At 39.0% G+C, this 17,763-nt stretch overlaps 1 protein-coding gene across 7 annotated transcripts in view; it reads right to left on the bottom strand.

The window, feature by feature from the left end:
- Positions 1-830: 830 nt before the first annotated feature.
- Positions 831-17,763, bottom strand: part of LOC140200784 (RNA-binding protein 25-like) — an 80,404-nt gene continuing 63,471 nt past the window's right edge. For all 7 annotated transcript variants that reach the window (XM_072264392.1, XM_072264418.1, XM_072264410.1 and 4 more), the window contains 7 exons: positions 16,997-17,070; positions 16,753-16,903; positions 15,476-15,794; positions 14,544-14,818; positions 8,098-8,196; positions 7,360-7,407; positions 831-1,513 (listed from right to left, as the gene is read on the bottom strand). In XM_072264392.1, the coding sequence (XP_072120493.1) occupies positions 1,421-1,513; positions 7,360-7,407; positions 8,098-8,196; positions 14,544-14,818; positions 15,476-15,794; positions 16,753-16,903; positions 16,997-17,070 (1,059 nt within the window). In that variant the 3' untranslated portion in view covers positions 831-1,420. The remainder of the gene's footprint in view (positions 1,514-7,359; positions 7,408-8,097; positions 8,197-14,543; positions 14,819-15,475; positions 15,795-16,752; positions 16,904-16,996; positions 17,071-17,763) is intronic.

Raw genomic sequence — 17,763 nt, 5'->3', positions numbered from 1 at the left:
TTCTTTGTGAGATTTAACCAGATGTTGAACTGATTTCACTGCACTGATTTCCTAGAATCATCCATCCCACTGAATGGTGAAAACGTAACAAGTAATGAATAGATGAACTACTAATATATACTCTAAAATTGCTGATGAAAATTGTCTTTACTGTCATTCAGTGATTTTATTTGTTTTAAACAGATTTGAATTTAGTTTTTGCAATTATTTGACACCATTTTGAATTTGCAGTTCCCATTTTCTTTCTCTGTGCATCATAAATCAAAATTCTTTATAGCTTTTATAAAATGGCTGGAAAGGGAGAGGGGAGCGCTGGGGATGTGGTTAGGGAACCAAGAGGGCAGTAACCCAAAGCTGTTTAGGAACACTGATCTAGAGTCTCATTTTCCATAAAAAACTGGCCTCAATTACTTATTTGTAGAATGTCGTCAATACCTCCTTTTCTAGAATTATGCATCTCTGGATACAGTGAACCAAGACAAGAACGACCCAAACAAACAGCATTCCTTTAATGGGCCAAAGGTTGCATTTCCAAGCTAACCATCAAGCCTCCATAATACAGCTTAAACACACACCCTTGAAAAAGCTCATTGTAGTTTATTAAAACTTCACCCCAAAGAAACTATGAGACTGACAAATGAAAAACAGAGCTTGCCCCTTGTACTTGCAATATCTGACAGCAGCTTGCTTGTTGAACCTGCATCAAAAATAATTTCGACTATATAAAAAATGATAAATGTAAAATTACAAAGATTTGATTTCAAAACATTAAATTAAACCAATGTTGGCAACTAAAGGGGATACAGATCTCTTTAAAAAGTCAACTAAGACATTCTCAAACTTTATTTATTTATTTCAAAAACATTTAAACCCTATTCTGTCACCTGCTGGAAATGCAAACATTTTAAATGCAACATTTAAATATTTTCATAATGTTGATGAGAAAACAACTCTGTATCTTTCAAAGTTCTTTCCCCCTCAAAATTACTAATTTCGAAACAATAAATGTATAAACATCTTATTTCTAAACCTGCTCCTCCATATCACAGGGACAACCCGGATATTAAGTGCAAATATTTTGCATCGGTGCAACATAACCTTCCATAAATGTAACACCGAGAGGTTATGAACAAGTCAGTGTGTCGATAATGAAAATACACAGCAGAAGAAATCAGTTTATAAAAAATAACCCAGTCATTTATCTCAGTTGGTGAAATGAAGAACCAATGTTGGCAGATTGTATTAACTGTACATCTTTTAAGGACATAGCAACCAAATGATGGGGTGAAGGAGAGAAGAAAAAATGGACTTCACATTATCTCTACAATAAAAAATACAAGCTTCACAAGTGCCTCTGAGGACAGATGAAAGTTACAGTTTTAAACATTTTCCCAAAGACGTTTCCTATGGATATGACAATCTATTTAACAAGTCCTATCTTTTTAGCTTCTGTTTCATATATCAATAACCGCCACATCTTCACTATGAAGACTTCTGCTTCTTCATCCAGTACCTGGAGAGACAAATAACATTTAGTTTAATATAATCAAAGTTGATTTTACAATTGTTCCCTGTAATTCTCTGGTTTCCTCTCAAACTTGGGCAGGAGGACAGTTACCGTCTTTCCACTGCATTCTGGAGAACTCTCATCATGCAGCAAGAGCATAGAATGAGACAAGGATGACCTCTTAAAAACTAGTAACTTATTATAACAAGCTGAGAGACTGTGCAGCTCCCAAACAGGAATCTCACCTATTCCAAAACCCATCTCCTATAGCTCAATTCCCCCTTTGATTTGAATGCCACATACCCACAAAGGCGATTTGAAGTGGCCAACTTACCTACCAGCATGCCTTTGAGAGAAGAGAGGATATCGGGAGTACCAGAGGGAACATACAAATTCTGTACCCAGAGAGTACCCCAAGTCCAAGTCACACCAGGAGCTGAGTTAACAACATTAATGTTAAACTATGCGCTCTTGTACATAAAAGGCTGTAACTAAGCACCACTGATTCTTTTATATAACTACATCAGGGGTAATCTCCGACCTTCCACATAGGCAGCCACACTGATGCCTATTTAGATAAACACCAGATGTAAAATTTGCTTCAAGTATTCCTTTAAAACATATGACACATTGGACAGGATAACATTTACAAGTATAATATTTTGAGTAGGCTTAAAATAAAACAAATTTACAGTTGATACCACTTGAACCTCCAAAGAAGCAAAGGTAATTTCAATTTCGACCAAGAGATAGTGGAGTCTGCAATAATATCCCAGTAGCATTTTACTACAGCTTTTACTGTAAGCCACTGGCTGCTCAAATTGCTTTGATCAGTTTTGTGCAGTGTAAATTCATCATTGTCTTCAAAACAATCATTAAATTGAAGCCATTATTATCCAAACAGGTTTTTGAAATAAATAATAAAAATCTCCCACCTTTCAATGTTACATACAGGCCTGATGTACATTACCATTAGTGTCTTTAATAAAGACTAATTCAGTGCCACGTGGTATACTAGCCCCTGCTCATGCTGCTCTATTACCAGACTGAAAAGATAAGAGTGACAATCCTTTTTAAGTGACTTATTCATACCAATAACCAACTCAATAAAACTTAAGATAAGCAGTATTTTGTGATGGTTGAAAAAAAATTGCACATCTGCTAAAAATAACACCATCATGCACAAAAATATGCTTAAAAGCTAGCTGTTAGCACTAACCCTCAAATTAGTGGAATAAATGTTTATTAAGATCATGTAGCATGAAATATGATGAATCAGTGTCTGAGAGGCAGAGTTCTCCGGGGTTTTCCCTACTCTGTCTCTGCTGTGATGTTGTGTTGATTTTATTGCAGATACAATCCAAGTGGTATACGGTACTACCTATGTACCATTGCCCTCCCTTACATTCCTTTACCCTCCTGACATTATCCCACCTCTCCATCATTCAACCCAACCACACTACCATACAGGTAGTTTTACACCTGGTGGACCTCTGACTGAATGACAGTTGTAGACACAATATATTGTTTAGAGGAAAGGTTTCTGGTCCTTATAGATGTATATGAAGACCTCAGTCTCGGAAAGTGCAGTTCTCTGTGGTACGAGCAAACCTACATGATGATGGGACACAGGGCAAGGTCCTTTGTCCATCTGATTGTGGTGTTAACTGTGGTAAGAATGACAGTAACTCCCTCTGCCAAAGCCATGCCTTCTCTGCCTCACCTCACCTACCCCAGCCATCCTTGGAAGTCAGCTGCCCGGCGGTAAGAAACAGTGTGCAGCTGTGAACTGAGACAACAAACATTTGGTTTTCTGGGACTGTAAATACAGATCCACTTTACAGAGGAATTGCCTTTATCTGCATTGAGGGAAAACCTTGGCTCAATGCTATCATATCCAGTGACCACTAACTCACCTACCTTAAATATTCCAATGTGTTCTGAAGCGGCAATACTTTTAACAATGGGGACAGTATTTATTTACATCAACTATATTTAATTGCAATGCAATTTTTGTGATTTTCACGTCATTTCGTTACTGCCTGGCTCAAAGAATTTTGTCACGAGTATCAGAGTGTTAGCAATAAGGAGGTTAGACAAATTTGGAATGTCTTCTCTGGAGTGTTGAAGGCTCAAGGACGATTGAAAGTAGTATGTAATATAAGCAGTATAGCCAGGATATATGGTCAGAATCTTATCCCCCAGTATAGAATTGTCAAATACCAAAGGGCATATATTTAAGGGGAAAAGGGAGAAGTTTAAAGATGATGTACGGGTTGCTTATTTTAAGAATTATAGGTGTCTGGAATGGGCTGCCAGGTGCAGCGGTGGAAGCAACAATATAGTGGTGTTTAGGGGCATTTAGAGGCATATAAACCTGCAGTGAATGGAGAGATGGGGATCATCTGCAGGCAGATGGGCCTCATTTAACTTTGGCATCAATTCTGGAAATGACATGGTAGACTGAAGGGTCTGTTCGTTTGCTGTACTGTTGCACTTTGATCCTGAATTTTACAATTCATACACAACCAATTTTGAAAGTGTATTTTTATTCCTGCATGTTTACCATAACAAGCAGCATGAAAGAAAACTCCAAGGAAAAAGGCATAATATTTGGCGTAATACCTGATCCCAAATACAAGTTAAGCCGAAAGGGATGGCGAGGAGAAATTTACCAAGGCTGCTGAAGTAGCTGGTGAGGTCAGTCACAAGAAATGGCCAAGACACTAGGCAATAACCTAGAACTTCTTAACATCTAGAACAACCTATTCCATCCAGACAACTGGAATAATAAAAAAAGTATGCTGGCAATGCCAAATACCATGGCCTTTAGCTTGGATTATCTTTTGTTAATGCTGATTGTACCATTAATTTTAAGGAAAGGTGGCACTGGGAGACCAATATTTTGATAGTGATCGTACAGCACATAGCAATGGAAGGGAACAGAGAAGGGAAGGTTCTAAACTGGTTAAGAACAGGAAAAATATGTGAAAAGGTTAATCAGAAAGATGGGAGCCATTCAAGGGGCTCAAACTAAATGAGCTCCTTTGAAGGAGTGCCTAATCCAGAACCCCAGAGTGACAAGATCCACAGAGTGCAAGACAAAGCTAAGGAGCTTATAGGAGACACAGCGAATAACAAAGCATTAAACCTGGGAGTGCAGGTGTAGATGATATTAAAAGGAAAATTAAGGAAGTAAAGAGAAGGGTGGAAAATACTGGCATGTCAAAGAAAACAGAAAGATGTTAAGCATGTAAAGATAAAGATGAACAAAATAAAAGCCTAATATGGATGACGAAGGTAACCTGCGTGGAGGTACTGGATGTGTGGGTAAAGTTTCTTCTGAACATTTTGTAGCTGGCTTCACAAGAGGTGGATAAGTAACATAAGACATAATCACAGTAGATTTTCAATGCAGAAGGCCATTAGCCTCATGGCACCGATACTAGTCAAAATCTACCCAACCAATCCCACCTCCCAGCACCGTAGCACTGCAGGGAACTTCTTTTCACATCTGTTTACATGAATTAAAGCCTTCCAGCTCCACCACCCTTTCAGGCACTGAGTTCTAAACCACTCTGAGATAAAACTAATTTCCTCATCTGTGATCCTTCTAAATCACCACCACCTGGGTTCCTGTTTATTTTACCCAATCCCAGCTTATGTGTTCCCCCACCACCCCAGCTTTCTCCATTCCAATGAAAACAATCCCAGCTAGTAGAAAAATTAAAGCAGAATTTGCCGAAAACACTCAGAGGGTGAGGCAATATTTGCAGGGGCAGAAACAGTTAATAACCCAGGTCACCAACCGTTTCAATGGAACAGGAAAAATCAGGAAGCGAACATATTATGTTACAAAGAAGGGGTAGGGAGTGCAGAGAACATGGGGATACCCGTGATGGGATAGAGACAGAAGGTGAATGCTTGAAAATCGTGCATATCTGGACGTATTTATAGAACATAATTAAAGAGGACAGAGAAAAGTATAATATTGGAACAGTGATACAAAACATAGCAGTTGCAGGAACTCTGAAATGAAACAATGCTACAATCATCAGGTCATGCATCTACAAAGAGAAACAAACTGATTAATGTTACACATGCTGTCATCAACCTCATGTTGTCCACATTATTTATTGTAAAGATTGTCACAGAATATTAACAACCATGTTCACTTACGGCTTTCTTGGCTCCCACTGGGCCCTGATCACAGTTAAACTGCTTGCTCATTACAACTTAAAACATTTTTAGATTTTCTTGATTTTATTTTCTTATGTTGCTTTCCCAATTATGCTCCTTCACTTTCCATACACTTCTAGGATTCCATTCCATTAAGCTATTTGTGTGAGATACAAGCTTTCTTATTGTACTCACCATTGACCATGACATCCAGCAGGCTCTAGATTTGGGAATCTTACCCTTATTCTGACCAGCAGCATTCTTACTACATAGAGGTCTGAATTTCCTTCTAACCCCCGAGTCACCTTCATGTCCAGTTTATATGGATTATCTAAAATTGGCCTTTTCCAATTTTGAAACATTACCCCCTATTTTCACTTTTTCCAAGAGCTAAACCTAACATTTTAATCATTCCCATCAAAAATTCTCTCCGACTGATACACCTTTCAGCTGCCAACTTCATCTCCAGGAACTAAATCCAAGATTGTCCCACTATTCTTATTGGAGCTTTTACATATTGGCTATAAAATACAGTACTATTTAGGACCTTTGCACCTTTCACACTGACCATACTGGGGTTACTATTTGGGTTACTGAAATCCTTCACTACTTCCATCCTCGTACTGTTCAGCACTTTCCAGGTTCTATGATGCCAATGCATTTGTTGAAATCTGGCAAGTATTGGATTGGGTAAACATAGAAGATAAAAGGTCTAGTATCTTAAAAAGCTGATATATTGTTAGGCCAAGGTAACCATCTCCCAAGCTGTTAAAAGAATCAATAGTGAGTTCAATTTCTTTAACCCTACCCCCAAATACAGCACTTCCAGATGGTCAATAAATAGTTAAAAATGGGATAATTTATTTTATTAGCCAAAGTAAAAGAGCAGAGAGATTGAGAAATGAACACACTTCTGGTCACTGCATTAGAAGAAAAATGCATGGCACTGATGAGGGCCACGAGGATGCTGCCAGTAGTGACAAATTGCTGTAGAAAAGAATCAAGTATGATTTTCTCTTTTTAAAACAAAGAGCATAGAAAGCTGAAAGACTTAATTGTGGTATAAAAATATAAAGTGTCCTAACAGGAAGTACTTATCGGCCTTAGCAGAGTGGTCAAAATCCAAGAGGAAGAGATTAGAGGTAATGCGTAGCAGAATAAGGAGATAAGGAAAATGTTTTCAACCAGAAGATGCTGCCTAATAGTGTGAAAGAGACAGGAACCCGCAGCACATTTAAACTGTACTTCCATGTGTATTTAAGGGCATGTTACATACCTGCTGCTAACGGTGAGTTTAGGTGTTTGTGAGGAGAGATATGTTGAAGAGGACGGCCAGTTTAAAATGTTAAAATTAGACAGGTTGATGTGAAATAATTCACTATATTGTGCTGTCCTGTGACTTGATTAGCAAATGGGAGGAAACCCCATTTGAAATCAAATAGATGTCTGTGCAGATATTTGGCAGACAAAAGGAAAAACTCTCCCACACGCAACTTTCACATTGATCAGATCAAGTGGCTTCAGTCTACAAGTAGTATGAAGTAAAGTTTTCTTCAAAATCATAACGAATTTTAACTACCAAATAACAAGGGCACAAATAAGCAGACCTGAGAACATGTAGCATCTCAAACAATCTCGGCGGGGGGGGGGGGGGGGGGGGGGGAGCAACTTACCATAGCTACATCATCTAAAATGCTCTGTGGTGAACTGTGTGCCATTACCTATAGAAGAAAAATAATTCAATTACAAAATATATATTGCAACCACAGTCAGTTGTCTTTACAACTTATTTGTAGATAAGCTATTCAGTTACACCTGTCTTAAAAACTTTGAATTCTGTAGCCTAATACTGTACACAAAAGAAATCATGTCACAAAGAAATGGTGCCAGCTTTGTGTATGATTCCCAACTTGTAGTTTGCCCCTGCTTGAATTTTGAATACAAACACCAAATGAAAAATGCTCAGGCATTGAGCAGTACCACTGCTTTTCAAATTAACAGGCATTATAAAATACTTCAAGTACCCTGATGGTTTAAGCACATATAAAGCACGGAGAAAGGGAACAGTAGTTTAAAAATTCGTCTATTAAAAAAAGAGTCACAGTTTAAGTATGATAAACAAAACTCACACCATTAATATATTCTGGTTATAAATGAACACAGCTTCATACTTAAAATCATACCCAGGGGGTTCACAACCTGATACCTTCACCCAAAATGTAAATTAAACCAGGTATACAGAATACACAATCAACCCACTTTCCTTGCACAGGATGCTTACATGGTCAAAATTTCCATCAGATTCCACCTGTTTAGTGCCCTCAATACATGCTTAGTTGTGGCAGAGTTAAATATATTTAACAGTGGTTTAATACATTCTTTTAAAAAGATCTTTTCAACAGATCAATTACCTTTGAACAAACAAAGTCTACTAGTGTAGCTTCTTCTTCACCAATATATTCTATTATTTTTTTATTGATCCACGGTCGAATACGTCGGTCCATCAAGTTCTATTGGCAAAGTACACAAATATTTATTCAACTTTAGCTGTAAAGCATGCTAATTAGATTTTAATGTCATCAATATAAATACAATTAACTAATGCAAGGTGATACAGAAGAGAATGGGTTTAATTTGACAGGGCTCTCTGCAATAAAAGGGAAGTTGGGTCAAGTCAACTTCGAGTCAACATCTTGGATTAAGTGGAAGCACTTTGCAAAGAACAGATGCATAAGACCATTGTTACTAACCCACCTTTCAGTCAAATAAATCCATTTCAAAATTACAGTACACCAGTGTGGTTAATAAATAATACTAGGTATGGCTTGCAGCTAATTAAAACTTTAGTTAGGGCACACTTGAGTATCGTACGCAATTCTGGCCTCCCCCTTACAGATGTAGAAGCTTTGGAACGGGTATGGAAGTGGCTTAGCAGAATGTCATCTGTACTACAGGGCGGGAGCAGTAAACAAACTTCTCTGAATCATCAAAGACCAAAGGAGACTGGATAGAAGCTTGTAAAAGTTACTGGAGACATATGTAGGGTAGACAGACAGAATCTTTATCCCCAGGATAGAATTCATCAAATACTAGAAGACATACATTTGAGGTGATAGAGGCAAACTTTAAGAGCGAGGTCCAGGAAAACTGATTTTTCTTTGTACACAGAATATATTGGGTGACTAACACATTACCAGGGGTGGTGCTGGAATCAGATATGATCGTGGTATTTCAAAGGCTTTTACAGAGACACATGATCATGCAGGGGATAGAGGGACATGAATCATATGCAGGCAGAAGAGATTGCTATTGTTTTCAGCACAGACATAGCAACCTAAAGAGCCTGTTCCTGTGTTGCAGTGCTTTATGTTCTATGATTGTTTTAAAGCCAGAAACAAAGGATCAGATTTTCAAACTGTATGTTTTCCACCAGTCACTTCATATCTTGGCATGAAACAATTCACCCAAGTAATATAGTTTTCATTTTCTACTTTTGCGCGAGCACAAGTAGGAGATGTGCAAGTTATGTACATCCGTGAGAGTTCTTCTGGAATACCATGTACAGATCTGATCTCCTTAAGGATAACACTAGGTATGGCTTGCAGCAAATTAAAACCTTAGTTAGTTACTGTATGCAATTCTGGATACCAAAGGGCATGGAAACCAATTACAAGGTGTCCAACAAATGATCACCAGGTTTGTTCACGGGATGGAAGTGGAAAGAATGTGCCAAGGAGAATTAAAGCAGTCTTAGGAGTGTAGATGAGAACTGATCTCATTGAAACAATTCTTTCAGAGCTTGGAACATTATATGCAGGGATGAAATTGCCCTTGGTGGAGGTACCTGGAGTCAGGAATCACATTCCCGAAAGAAGGGTCAATCCTTCAAGGTGAGTCGAGAAGTGATTTCTCACCCAAAGGGACATCAAATCCTTGGGATACTCCACTTAAGAGAGCATGCAGACTCAAATTATCAAAGTCAAGAGCAACTTTAAGTGATTAGATGGTGCAGTTAAGAGGCGCTGAGGTAAAAAAAAATTGCCCATCTGCTAACTGAATGACCTACTCCTGCTCTTACGTTCTTAGTCATAGAGTAAGAGCATGGAAACAGGCTCAAGTTGTCCATGCCAACCTCAATGTCCATCAAGCTAGTACCATTTTCCAAGCATTTGGCTCATATCCCTCCTATCTACGTACTTATTCAAATATCGTTCTTGTAAATGCCTCAACCACTTCCATGAACACACCACCCCCCTGATAAAAGCTGCCTGAAGTTCCTTTTAAATCTTTTACCTTTCAGCTTATACCTTTGCCCTATACCAGGGATGGCCAACCTATGGCGCATGGGATGATTAGAAGTGGCACATTGCACCCCAGTGATAATAATAAAAAAGTAAGCCTCCTCATGCAACAAGTATTAACTAAAAACCGATTTGTAGAAAAAAATCTATAACAGGAATTCAAGTAGCTTAGAGCTAGAAATGGGTTTTACTGAGAATAAATCTAAAACTTAGCAATTATTTTTAGCAATGTTATTTCGTGCACATTTTTTGGTGAATGTTATCTTCTTTCACATTAATCTGTTTTCAATTTTAAAAACATGTTCAATGAGTCAAACTAGGAAAGAAGGACTTTTGTTCTGCAGTCGTTCCATAACTGTTCAACACATGTTTGATACTTGTTTGATCCTGAGGTGCCAGACGTCTGCACCAGCGGTCTGTTGCTGGTTTTTGCCAGTCAGTTTACAACTGACATAGAAACATAGAAAATAGGTGCAGGAGTAGGCCATTCGGCCCTTCGAGCCTGCACCGTCATTTATTATGATCATGGCTGATCATCCAACTCAGAACCCCGCCCCAGCCTTCCCTCCATACCCCCTGATCCCCGTAGCCACAAGGGCCATATCTAACTCCCTCTTAAATATAGCCAATGAACTGGCCTCAACTGCTTCCTGTGGCAGAGAATTCCACAGATTCACCACTCTCTGTGTGAAGAAGTTTTTCCTAATCTCAGTCCTAAAAGGCTTCCCCTCTATCCTCAAACTGTGGCCCCTCGTTCTAGACTTCCCCAACATCGGGAACAATCTTCCTGCATCTAGCCTGTCCAATCCCTTTAGGATCTTATACGTTTCAATCAGATCCCCCCTCAATCTTCTAAATTCCAACGAGTACAAGCCCAGTTCATCCATTCTTTCTTCATATGAAAGTCCTGCCATCCCAGGAATCAATCTGGTGAACCTTCTCTGTACTCCCTCTATGGCAAGGATGTCTTTCCTCAGATTAGGGGACCAAAACTGCACACAATACTCCAGGTGTGGTCTCACCAAGGCCTTGTACAACTGCAGTAGTACCTCCCTGCTCCTGTACTCAAATCCTCTCGCTATAAATGCCAGCATACCATTCGCCTTTTTCACTGCCTGCTGTACCTGCATGCCCACCTTCAATGACTGGTGTATAATGACACCCAGCTCACATTTCCTAATCGGCCACCATTCAGATAATAATCTGTTTTCCTATTTTTGCCACCAAAGTGGATAACTTCACATTTATCCACATTAAATTGCATCTGCCATGAATTTGCCCACTCACCCAACCTATCCAAGTCACCCTGCATCCTCTTAGCATCCTCCTCACAGCTAACACTGCCACCCAGCTTCGTGTCATCCGCAAACTTGGAGATGCTGCATTTAATTCCCTCATCCAAGTCATTAATATATATTGTAAACAACTGGGGTCCCAGCACTGAGCCTTGCGGTACCTCACTAGTCACCGCCTGCCATTCTGAAAAGGTCCCGTTTATTCCCACTCTTTGCTTCCTGTCTGCTAACCAACTCTCCACCCACACCAATACCTTACCCCCAATACCGTGTGCTTTAAGTTTGCACACTAATCTCCTGTGTGGGACCTTGTCAAAAGTCTTCTGAAAATCCAAATATACCACATCCACTGGTTCTCCCCTATCCACTCTACTAGTTACATCCTCAAAAAATTCTATGAGATTCGTCAGACATGATTTTCCTTTCACAAATCCATGCTGACTTTGTCCGATCATTTCACCCCTTTCCAAATGGGCTGTTATCACATCCTTGATAACTGACTCCAGCAGTTTCCCCACCACCGACGTTAGGCTAACCGGTCTATAATTCCCCGGTTTCTCTCTCCCTCCTTTTTTAAAAAGTGGAGTTACATTAGCCACCCTCCAATCCTCAGGAACTAGTCCAGAATCTAACGAGTTTTGAAAAATTATCACTAATGCATCCACTATTTCTTGGGCTACTTCCTTAAGCACCCTGGGATGCAGACCATCTGGCCCTGGGGATTTATCTGCCTTCAATCCCTTCAATTTACTTAACACCACTTCCCTACTAACATGTATTTCGCTCAGTTCCTCCATCTCACTGGACCCTCTGTCCCCTACTATTTCTGGAAGATTATTTATGTCCTCCTTAGTGAAGGCAGAACCAAAGTAATTATTCAATTGGTCTGCCATGTCCTTGCTCCCCATAATCAACTCACCTGTTTCTGCCTGCAGGGGACCTACATTTGTCTTTACCAGTCTTTTCTTTTTTACATATCTATAAAAGCTTTTACAGTCCGTTTTTATGTTGCCTGCCAGTTTTCTCTCATAATCTTTTTTCCCTTTCCTAATTAAGCCCTTTGTCCTCCTCTGCTGAACTCTGAATTTCTCCCAGTCCTCAGGTGAGCCACTTTCTCTGGCTAATTTGTATGCTGCTTCTTTGGAATTGATACTATCCCTAATTTCTCTTGTCAGCCACGGTGCACTACCTTCCTTGATTTATTCTTTTGCCAAACTGGGATGAACATTTGTTGCAGTCCATCCATGCAACCTTTAAATGCTTGCCATTGCATATCCACCATCAATCCTTTAAGTGTGATTTGCCAGTCTATCTTAGCTAATTCACGTCTCATACCTTCAAAGTTACCCCTCTTTAAGTTCAGAACCTTTGTTTCTGAATTAACTATGTCACTCTCACTCTATGACACTCGTGCACTACCGAGTTGTGCTTTGTTTGTCCTTTGTGAACATTTGCAGTTTTGTACTTTTTCGAAAATTAAGCTTTGTTTTTACATTCAGTTACCTATCACAGTGCAAAAGAAAATGAGCAAAAGAAAAGCAGAAAGTGATAGTAAGCGTGAATTCAATGAACAGTGGGGAAACGAGTTCTATTTATAGCGGGTCTGTCAGGAAAAACTGTTGCGCATTGTTTGTGAAAACACTTTCTCACATAATAGAAGACAGGATCTTAATAGACACTATAAAACACAACATCAGACTGAAATAGAGGGAAAACTGAAGCTAGTGCTTGGGTCTGAGTTACAGAAAGAATATGTGATTAAGAAAAAGGAAGAAATCAAAAGAAGACAAAATATATTTGTTAAATTAAGGTAAGTAATGTTTATCTTGTTTTTATATTAAATCAATTTATCATGTAAAATGCTAAATATGTCTATATTAACATCTTTACAAGAATTGAATGGGGGTACAGGAGTTGTATGGCGCATCTGAACTCGAGCGTGAAAAAACTGACGCATGGAATGTAAAAGGTTGGCCACCCCTGCCCTATATGTTTTAGTTCTCCTCTGGACAAGTCTTTTCTTTCTTTACTAAAACTGCTAAAGAAACTTTGAATATAAAAAAAAGTTTAATGACAGATCTAATTTTTCTTTGAAGTGCCATAATTGGTGTCACCTGCATGTGAGCATATAATTCAAAGGAGCACTTACTGCAATGTACAGGCGGAAGCACGTATTTTCTATTCATACCCAAGCTGTTGATGTAACTGACAAGAGAAGCCCTAGTGCACGTCTGGTTATCAAGATGGTCATCAGCAATATTCTTCACAGCAATTTGCTCAGTGCTAGAGCCAAAGTCTTTTAGTCTTGTACAAACTGCTGCACCACCACACTGCCCCTCCCTTTGATACCCAGGCAACACCTATTCTGTACAGTGGCAGCCAACACTACTAGCTGACTAGATGTCTGCTCTATTGCATAGCACACATGTGGAGGCAGACTTACAATCCAAACTACATCCAAAGGCAGCTCACAGGAAATAAGAGTTGCACCTATTTCCTCCATACCTGCCCAAAATAATCAGTGTGCTTCAATTTCACACACATCTATCTCAGAGCGAAATGTGGGTGGAAAACCATGGCTAGAACAATAATTTTTTAAAAAGTTCAATGTGGAATCTTTTTAAAAGAACTCTGTGAAATTGCATTGTCATGAGAATTCCAGCAATACTGCACCCCTCATCTCCTAAAACAACTGCATCTCTTGAAGATTTGGGCAATTCTGGGGATTTCTCCCAATGGTTGGGCAGATTAAGGCAGCTGGGGAAGAGTGGCCAAATAGGATTGAAGTGGTCCTGTTGCAAATGCTGGTAGACTGGGAAGTCAGCACCAGTTTGTTCACATTCAAGATCGTTGTAGCATGATTTAACAATGAACAGTTACGGCAGGATTCTGTTCCCATGAACCGTCTGTAACCCAATCAGTTTACAAGTCAGAAATATGGTTATGAACTGAGTTTTCATATGGCAGAAGGTGACCACAGCAGCCAGCAAATCCATTTCACTAGTTTTCCAAGCACCTGTCTACAGGCTACTTACGTACATGCAGGAAAAAAGACATTCATAAGCTGGGGAAGACTTGTACATTAAGACTTGAAACACTCTTGCGTTAAAACAGAAAACAAATTATGAATTGAATACTCCCCGGTCCCATAATAAAGCAATGAGGACAAAACAATATACCCTTCACTTCTGTTCAAAACTTCCTTGTTACAGTTATTCTTACCGGTAAGAAACACTCACAGATACAAGTGCAGATACGTACCGTATCCACAATAGACCAGTCAAGAGGATAGGCAAAAAGTTCTGGTTTAGCTGTAGGGATTTTCTCAATCAGATTTTTTATGTGTTTTCGTTTTTCTTCTGTATTGACATTTCCCTTGGAGGCACTCTTCTCATCTTCTGAATAATCCAATGGGACAAGTTTCCGCTTCCTAGGAACTTCATCACTATCTTCATCTTCAAACTTATTGAAAACACTATCAACAGGCAGTTTCTTTCGTTTGACTGAAATTGGCTGACTTGGGCTATTGGAACCACCTAAACAGAGAAAAAACAAATCAGGTTCAGTAATGGTTGGGACCAAAGCACGATTAGGCTAGAGTAGCTTAGCTTAGCTTATTGTCATACATGGAAAGGCACTGAAATTCCTTGTTCAGCGGAAGTTCATAGAATGCACAGTAATAACAAATATTGGAAAGTGGAAAGTAGCAGAATGGTGCAAAGACTACAGAGTACTCACAGATCAGTACAAATTTCAAATAATATATAAACTGCACACGGCACAAGGACAACTTTATTCTGTCAATATTAAGAATCATGGTGTGAAATGGAAGTCTACACTGAAGAGTTAGTACCCGATGAAGTCAAAATCCAGGGTACCTTTTCCACTCTTGACCATCAGCTCTAAGCTTTGTATATTTTAATTTGCTATCACATCCATTCCTGTTTTTTTTAACCCTATAAGTAAGGATGCAATTTTTAGTGCCAGCTCCACCAGATTAGATTGCTAGTAATCATTTTACAGAATATCCTTTAGCTTACAGGCTGATTTCCGTATTATTAGCCTGCATTATGTTTAATCCAGAGAAGAAACCTGCTGTTTAGTACACTGAACAAGAAAAGGCAATTTCAACACAAACACACACAGGAGTAGATACGCACAATGCAATTTCAACATTTTTATTACTGCCTCACCTAGTTTCAGGCTCAGCCCAATTTTAGGCCGCTGCTCTTCTTGCTGTTGATCAGGAGAGTTCTCATGTGGAATGATAATGCCACATGGGGATTCATCGGCAGGTGTGTTTGGTGTGGCATTTCCACTTGCTGATGAAACAGATGGGACGGAACTGATAGGGCGCAAGGTGGGTTTAAGGCAGGGTTTCTGCTCAGGTTCTTCATCCTCTTCCACTCGGCGTTCCTCTTTCTCTGGCTTTTCTTCCTCCTCCTCCTCCTCTTCTGATTCTGGCTCTTGTTTGATTGGCTGCTGCCGCCGCCTTTCTGCCTCCTGTTCCATCTGTTGGTGATAATAAACATCTGGCATTAGTTCCACTACAAACAGAGTTCAAAGCCCGGGATAAAAAATTTCTGATGACAGATCATCAGCCTAAATAATTTTGTTTTCCTTTTCACAGATGCTGCCTGACCTGCAAAGTCTTTTGTTTGAAGAATTTTATTAGACAACTCAACAGCCTCGGTGGCTGTTACTTACTGATACTTATAATCATTATGCTATGACAACATAGATTCTGTCAAATATCCAGCAATCTATTTACCAATGATGGTACAAAACAAAGCTTCCCCTATAGCAGCCTGATACATCAATTTATATCATATTCTGTCCAGAAAAGCTATAACAAAAGAGGAAATAATGGTTGGTGGATTGAATTACTTGCTTCTAAGTATTAACATACTTTTAGATTTTTTTAATCTTTGTTTCAATGAGGAGCCAAACATTTTGTTCTAATTTTACTCTGTTCATAATTTCAATGTAGGAAAAACATTTTCCCTCGAAGTTAATAATGCCTTCCTTCCATTTCAGTATAATAAATTATGCCTCGTCATGAAATATAATGCTATAATGGTGACTCAGATTTAAATAAAATACAATGTATGTTAACAAATTCACATATCAAGTATAAAGATAGTGTGCTTGTTGGTTATGAAGTGGTACCAGAGCAGTGTCATGCACAGGCATCTTCCTTGAGATGGAACTTCAGTAATAGACAGTAAATCTAAAAAAGATTACTTTGTTGCATTTGTAAACTGATTCTGTTGTCCAGTACAAGTTAATAGGCAAATGTAGCATCGTGATATTTTTATATGACTAATGGGGTACATAACTAGACTATTGCTACACTATCACCTGTAATATAAAACTCCTTCCAGTAACTATCTAATTGATAACATGCATTTAAATGCAACTACAACGTTGTTTTTAAATTATTGAAAAAAATCTTCAAGTCACGATTTACCCTCTGAAGCTCTGCATCAGGATCTGGGTGTCCTTCTGCCAACAAACGCTGCCGAATTTCCTCATGTTCCTCCTTCTCTCGCTTGCGATCTCTTTCATCTGCTTCCATTTCTTTCTCTCGATCTCTTAAGCGTTTCTGCAAAGCACTTCCTCTGAAATTAAGACAAGGGTTTTGTTCAAGTACATAAACTGAAGATGAGAAAATATATTGTGGATATTTCAGAAGATCTGAACACAAAAATCACCTGTAATATTTTGGATCATCTCGATCATCATCATAGTCTTCTAAAAACTCCTTCAGTCTTTTTGCCTCTTTTGTCTGTGGATAAAGGTACATTTAAATTACTATTTCTAGCTGAAGACTTACCATTAAATAAACTCCACCAGTAGAATAATCTGCAGCATAGCTTTTTTTCTTACTCAAAGGATGTGAGCTTTGCAGGCTGAGCCAGCATTCCCCAGATGCCCTCGAGAAGATGATGGTGAACCACCGCAGTTCTATAGTATGGACATACCTACAATATAATTATGGAAGCAGTACCAGGATTTAGCCTCGGTGATGGTTTAGGTTGGTCGCCTGGATGCCAGTTATGTGCTCTACCTTGTCATTACCTGCAACTTTTATTTTTTTTTTTTGAGTTTGGTTGGCCATGCACTCGCCCACACAGGTGGAAGATTGTCCATCACACCAGTTTGTGGCTCGTGAATGGTGCGAAGATTTTGAGATATGACTGAATGAGCACTTTTCACAGCCTAGGTGAGTTCTGGTCAATGGTGACACCCCAAAATGTTGATGGAACAGGTACTCAGTGACAGTATTGACACTTGAGTATCAAGACTAGATGTTTGAATTCTCGTGTTGGAAGTAATTGCAGAGGTAACAAAAAAGCCATCGAACAGTTTAATTTCCTAACTTAGAGACTTTGTGTAATGTGTACAATTCCTTAAGCACATTGATAACCACAAACCACAGCTATTGTTTATACTGTGCTTTGGACATTGCCGCAGTATA

This window comes from Mobula birostris, chromosome 1 (genome assembly GCF_030028105.1).
Source record: "Mobula birostris isolate sMobBir1 chromosome 1, sMobBir1.hap1, whole genome shotgun sequence".
Lineage (NCBI taxonomy): Eukaryota > Metazoa > Chordata > Chondrichthyes > Myliobatiformes > Myliobatidae > Mobula > Mobula birostris.
This window is presented reverse-complemented; position numbering and strand designations above follow the sequence as displayed.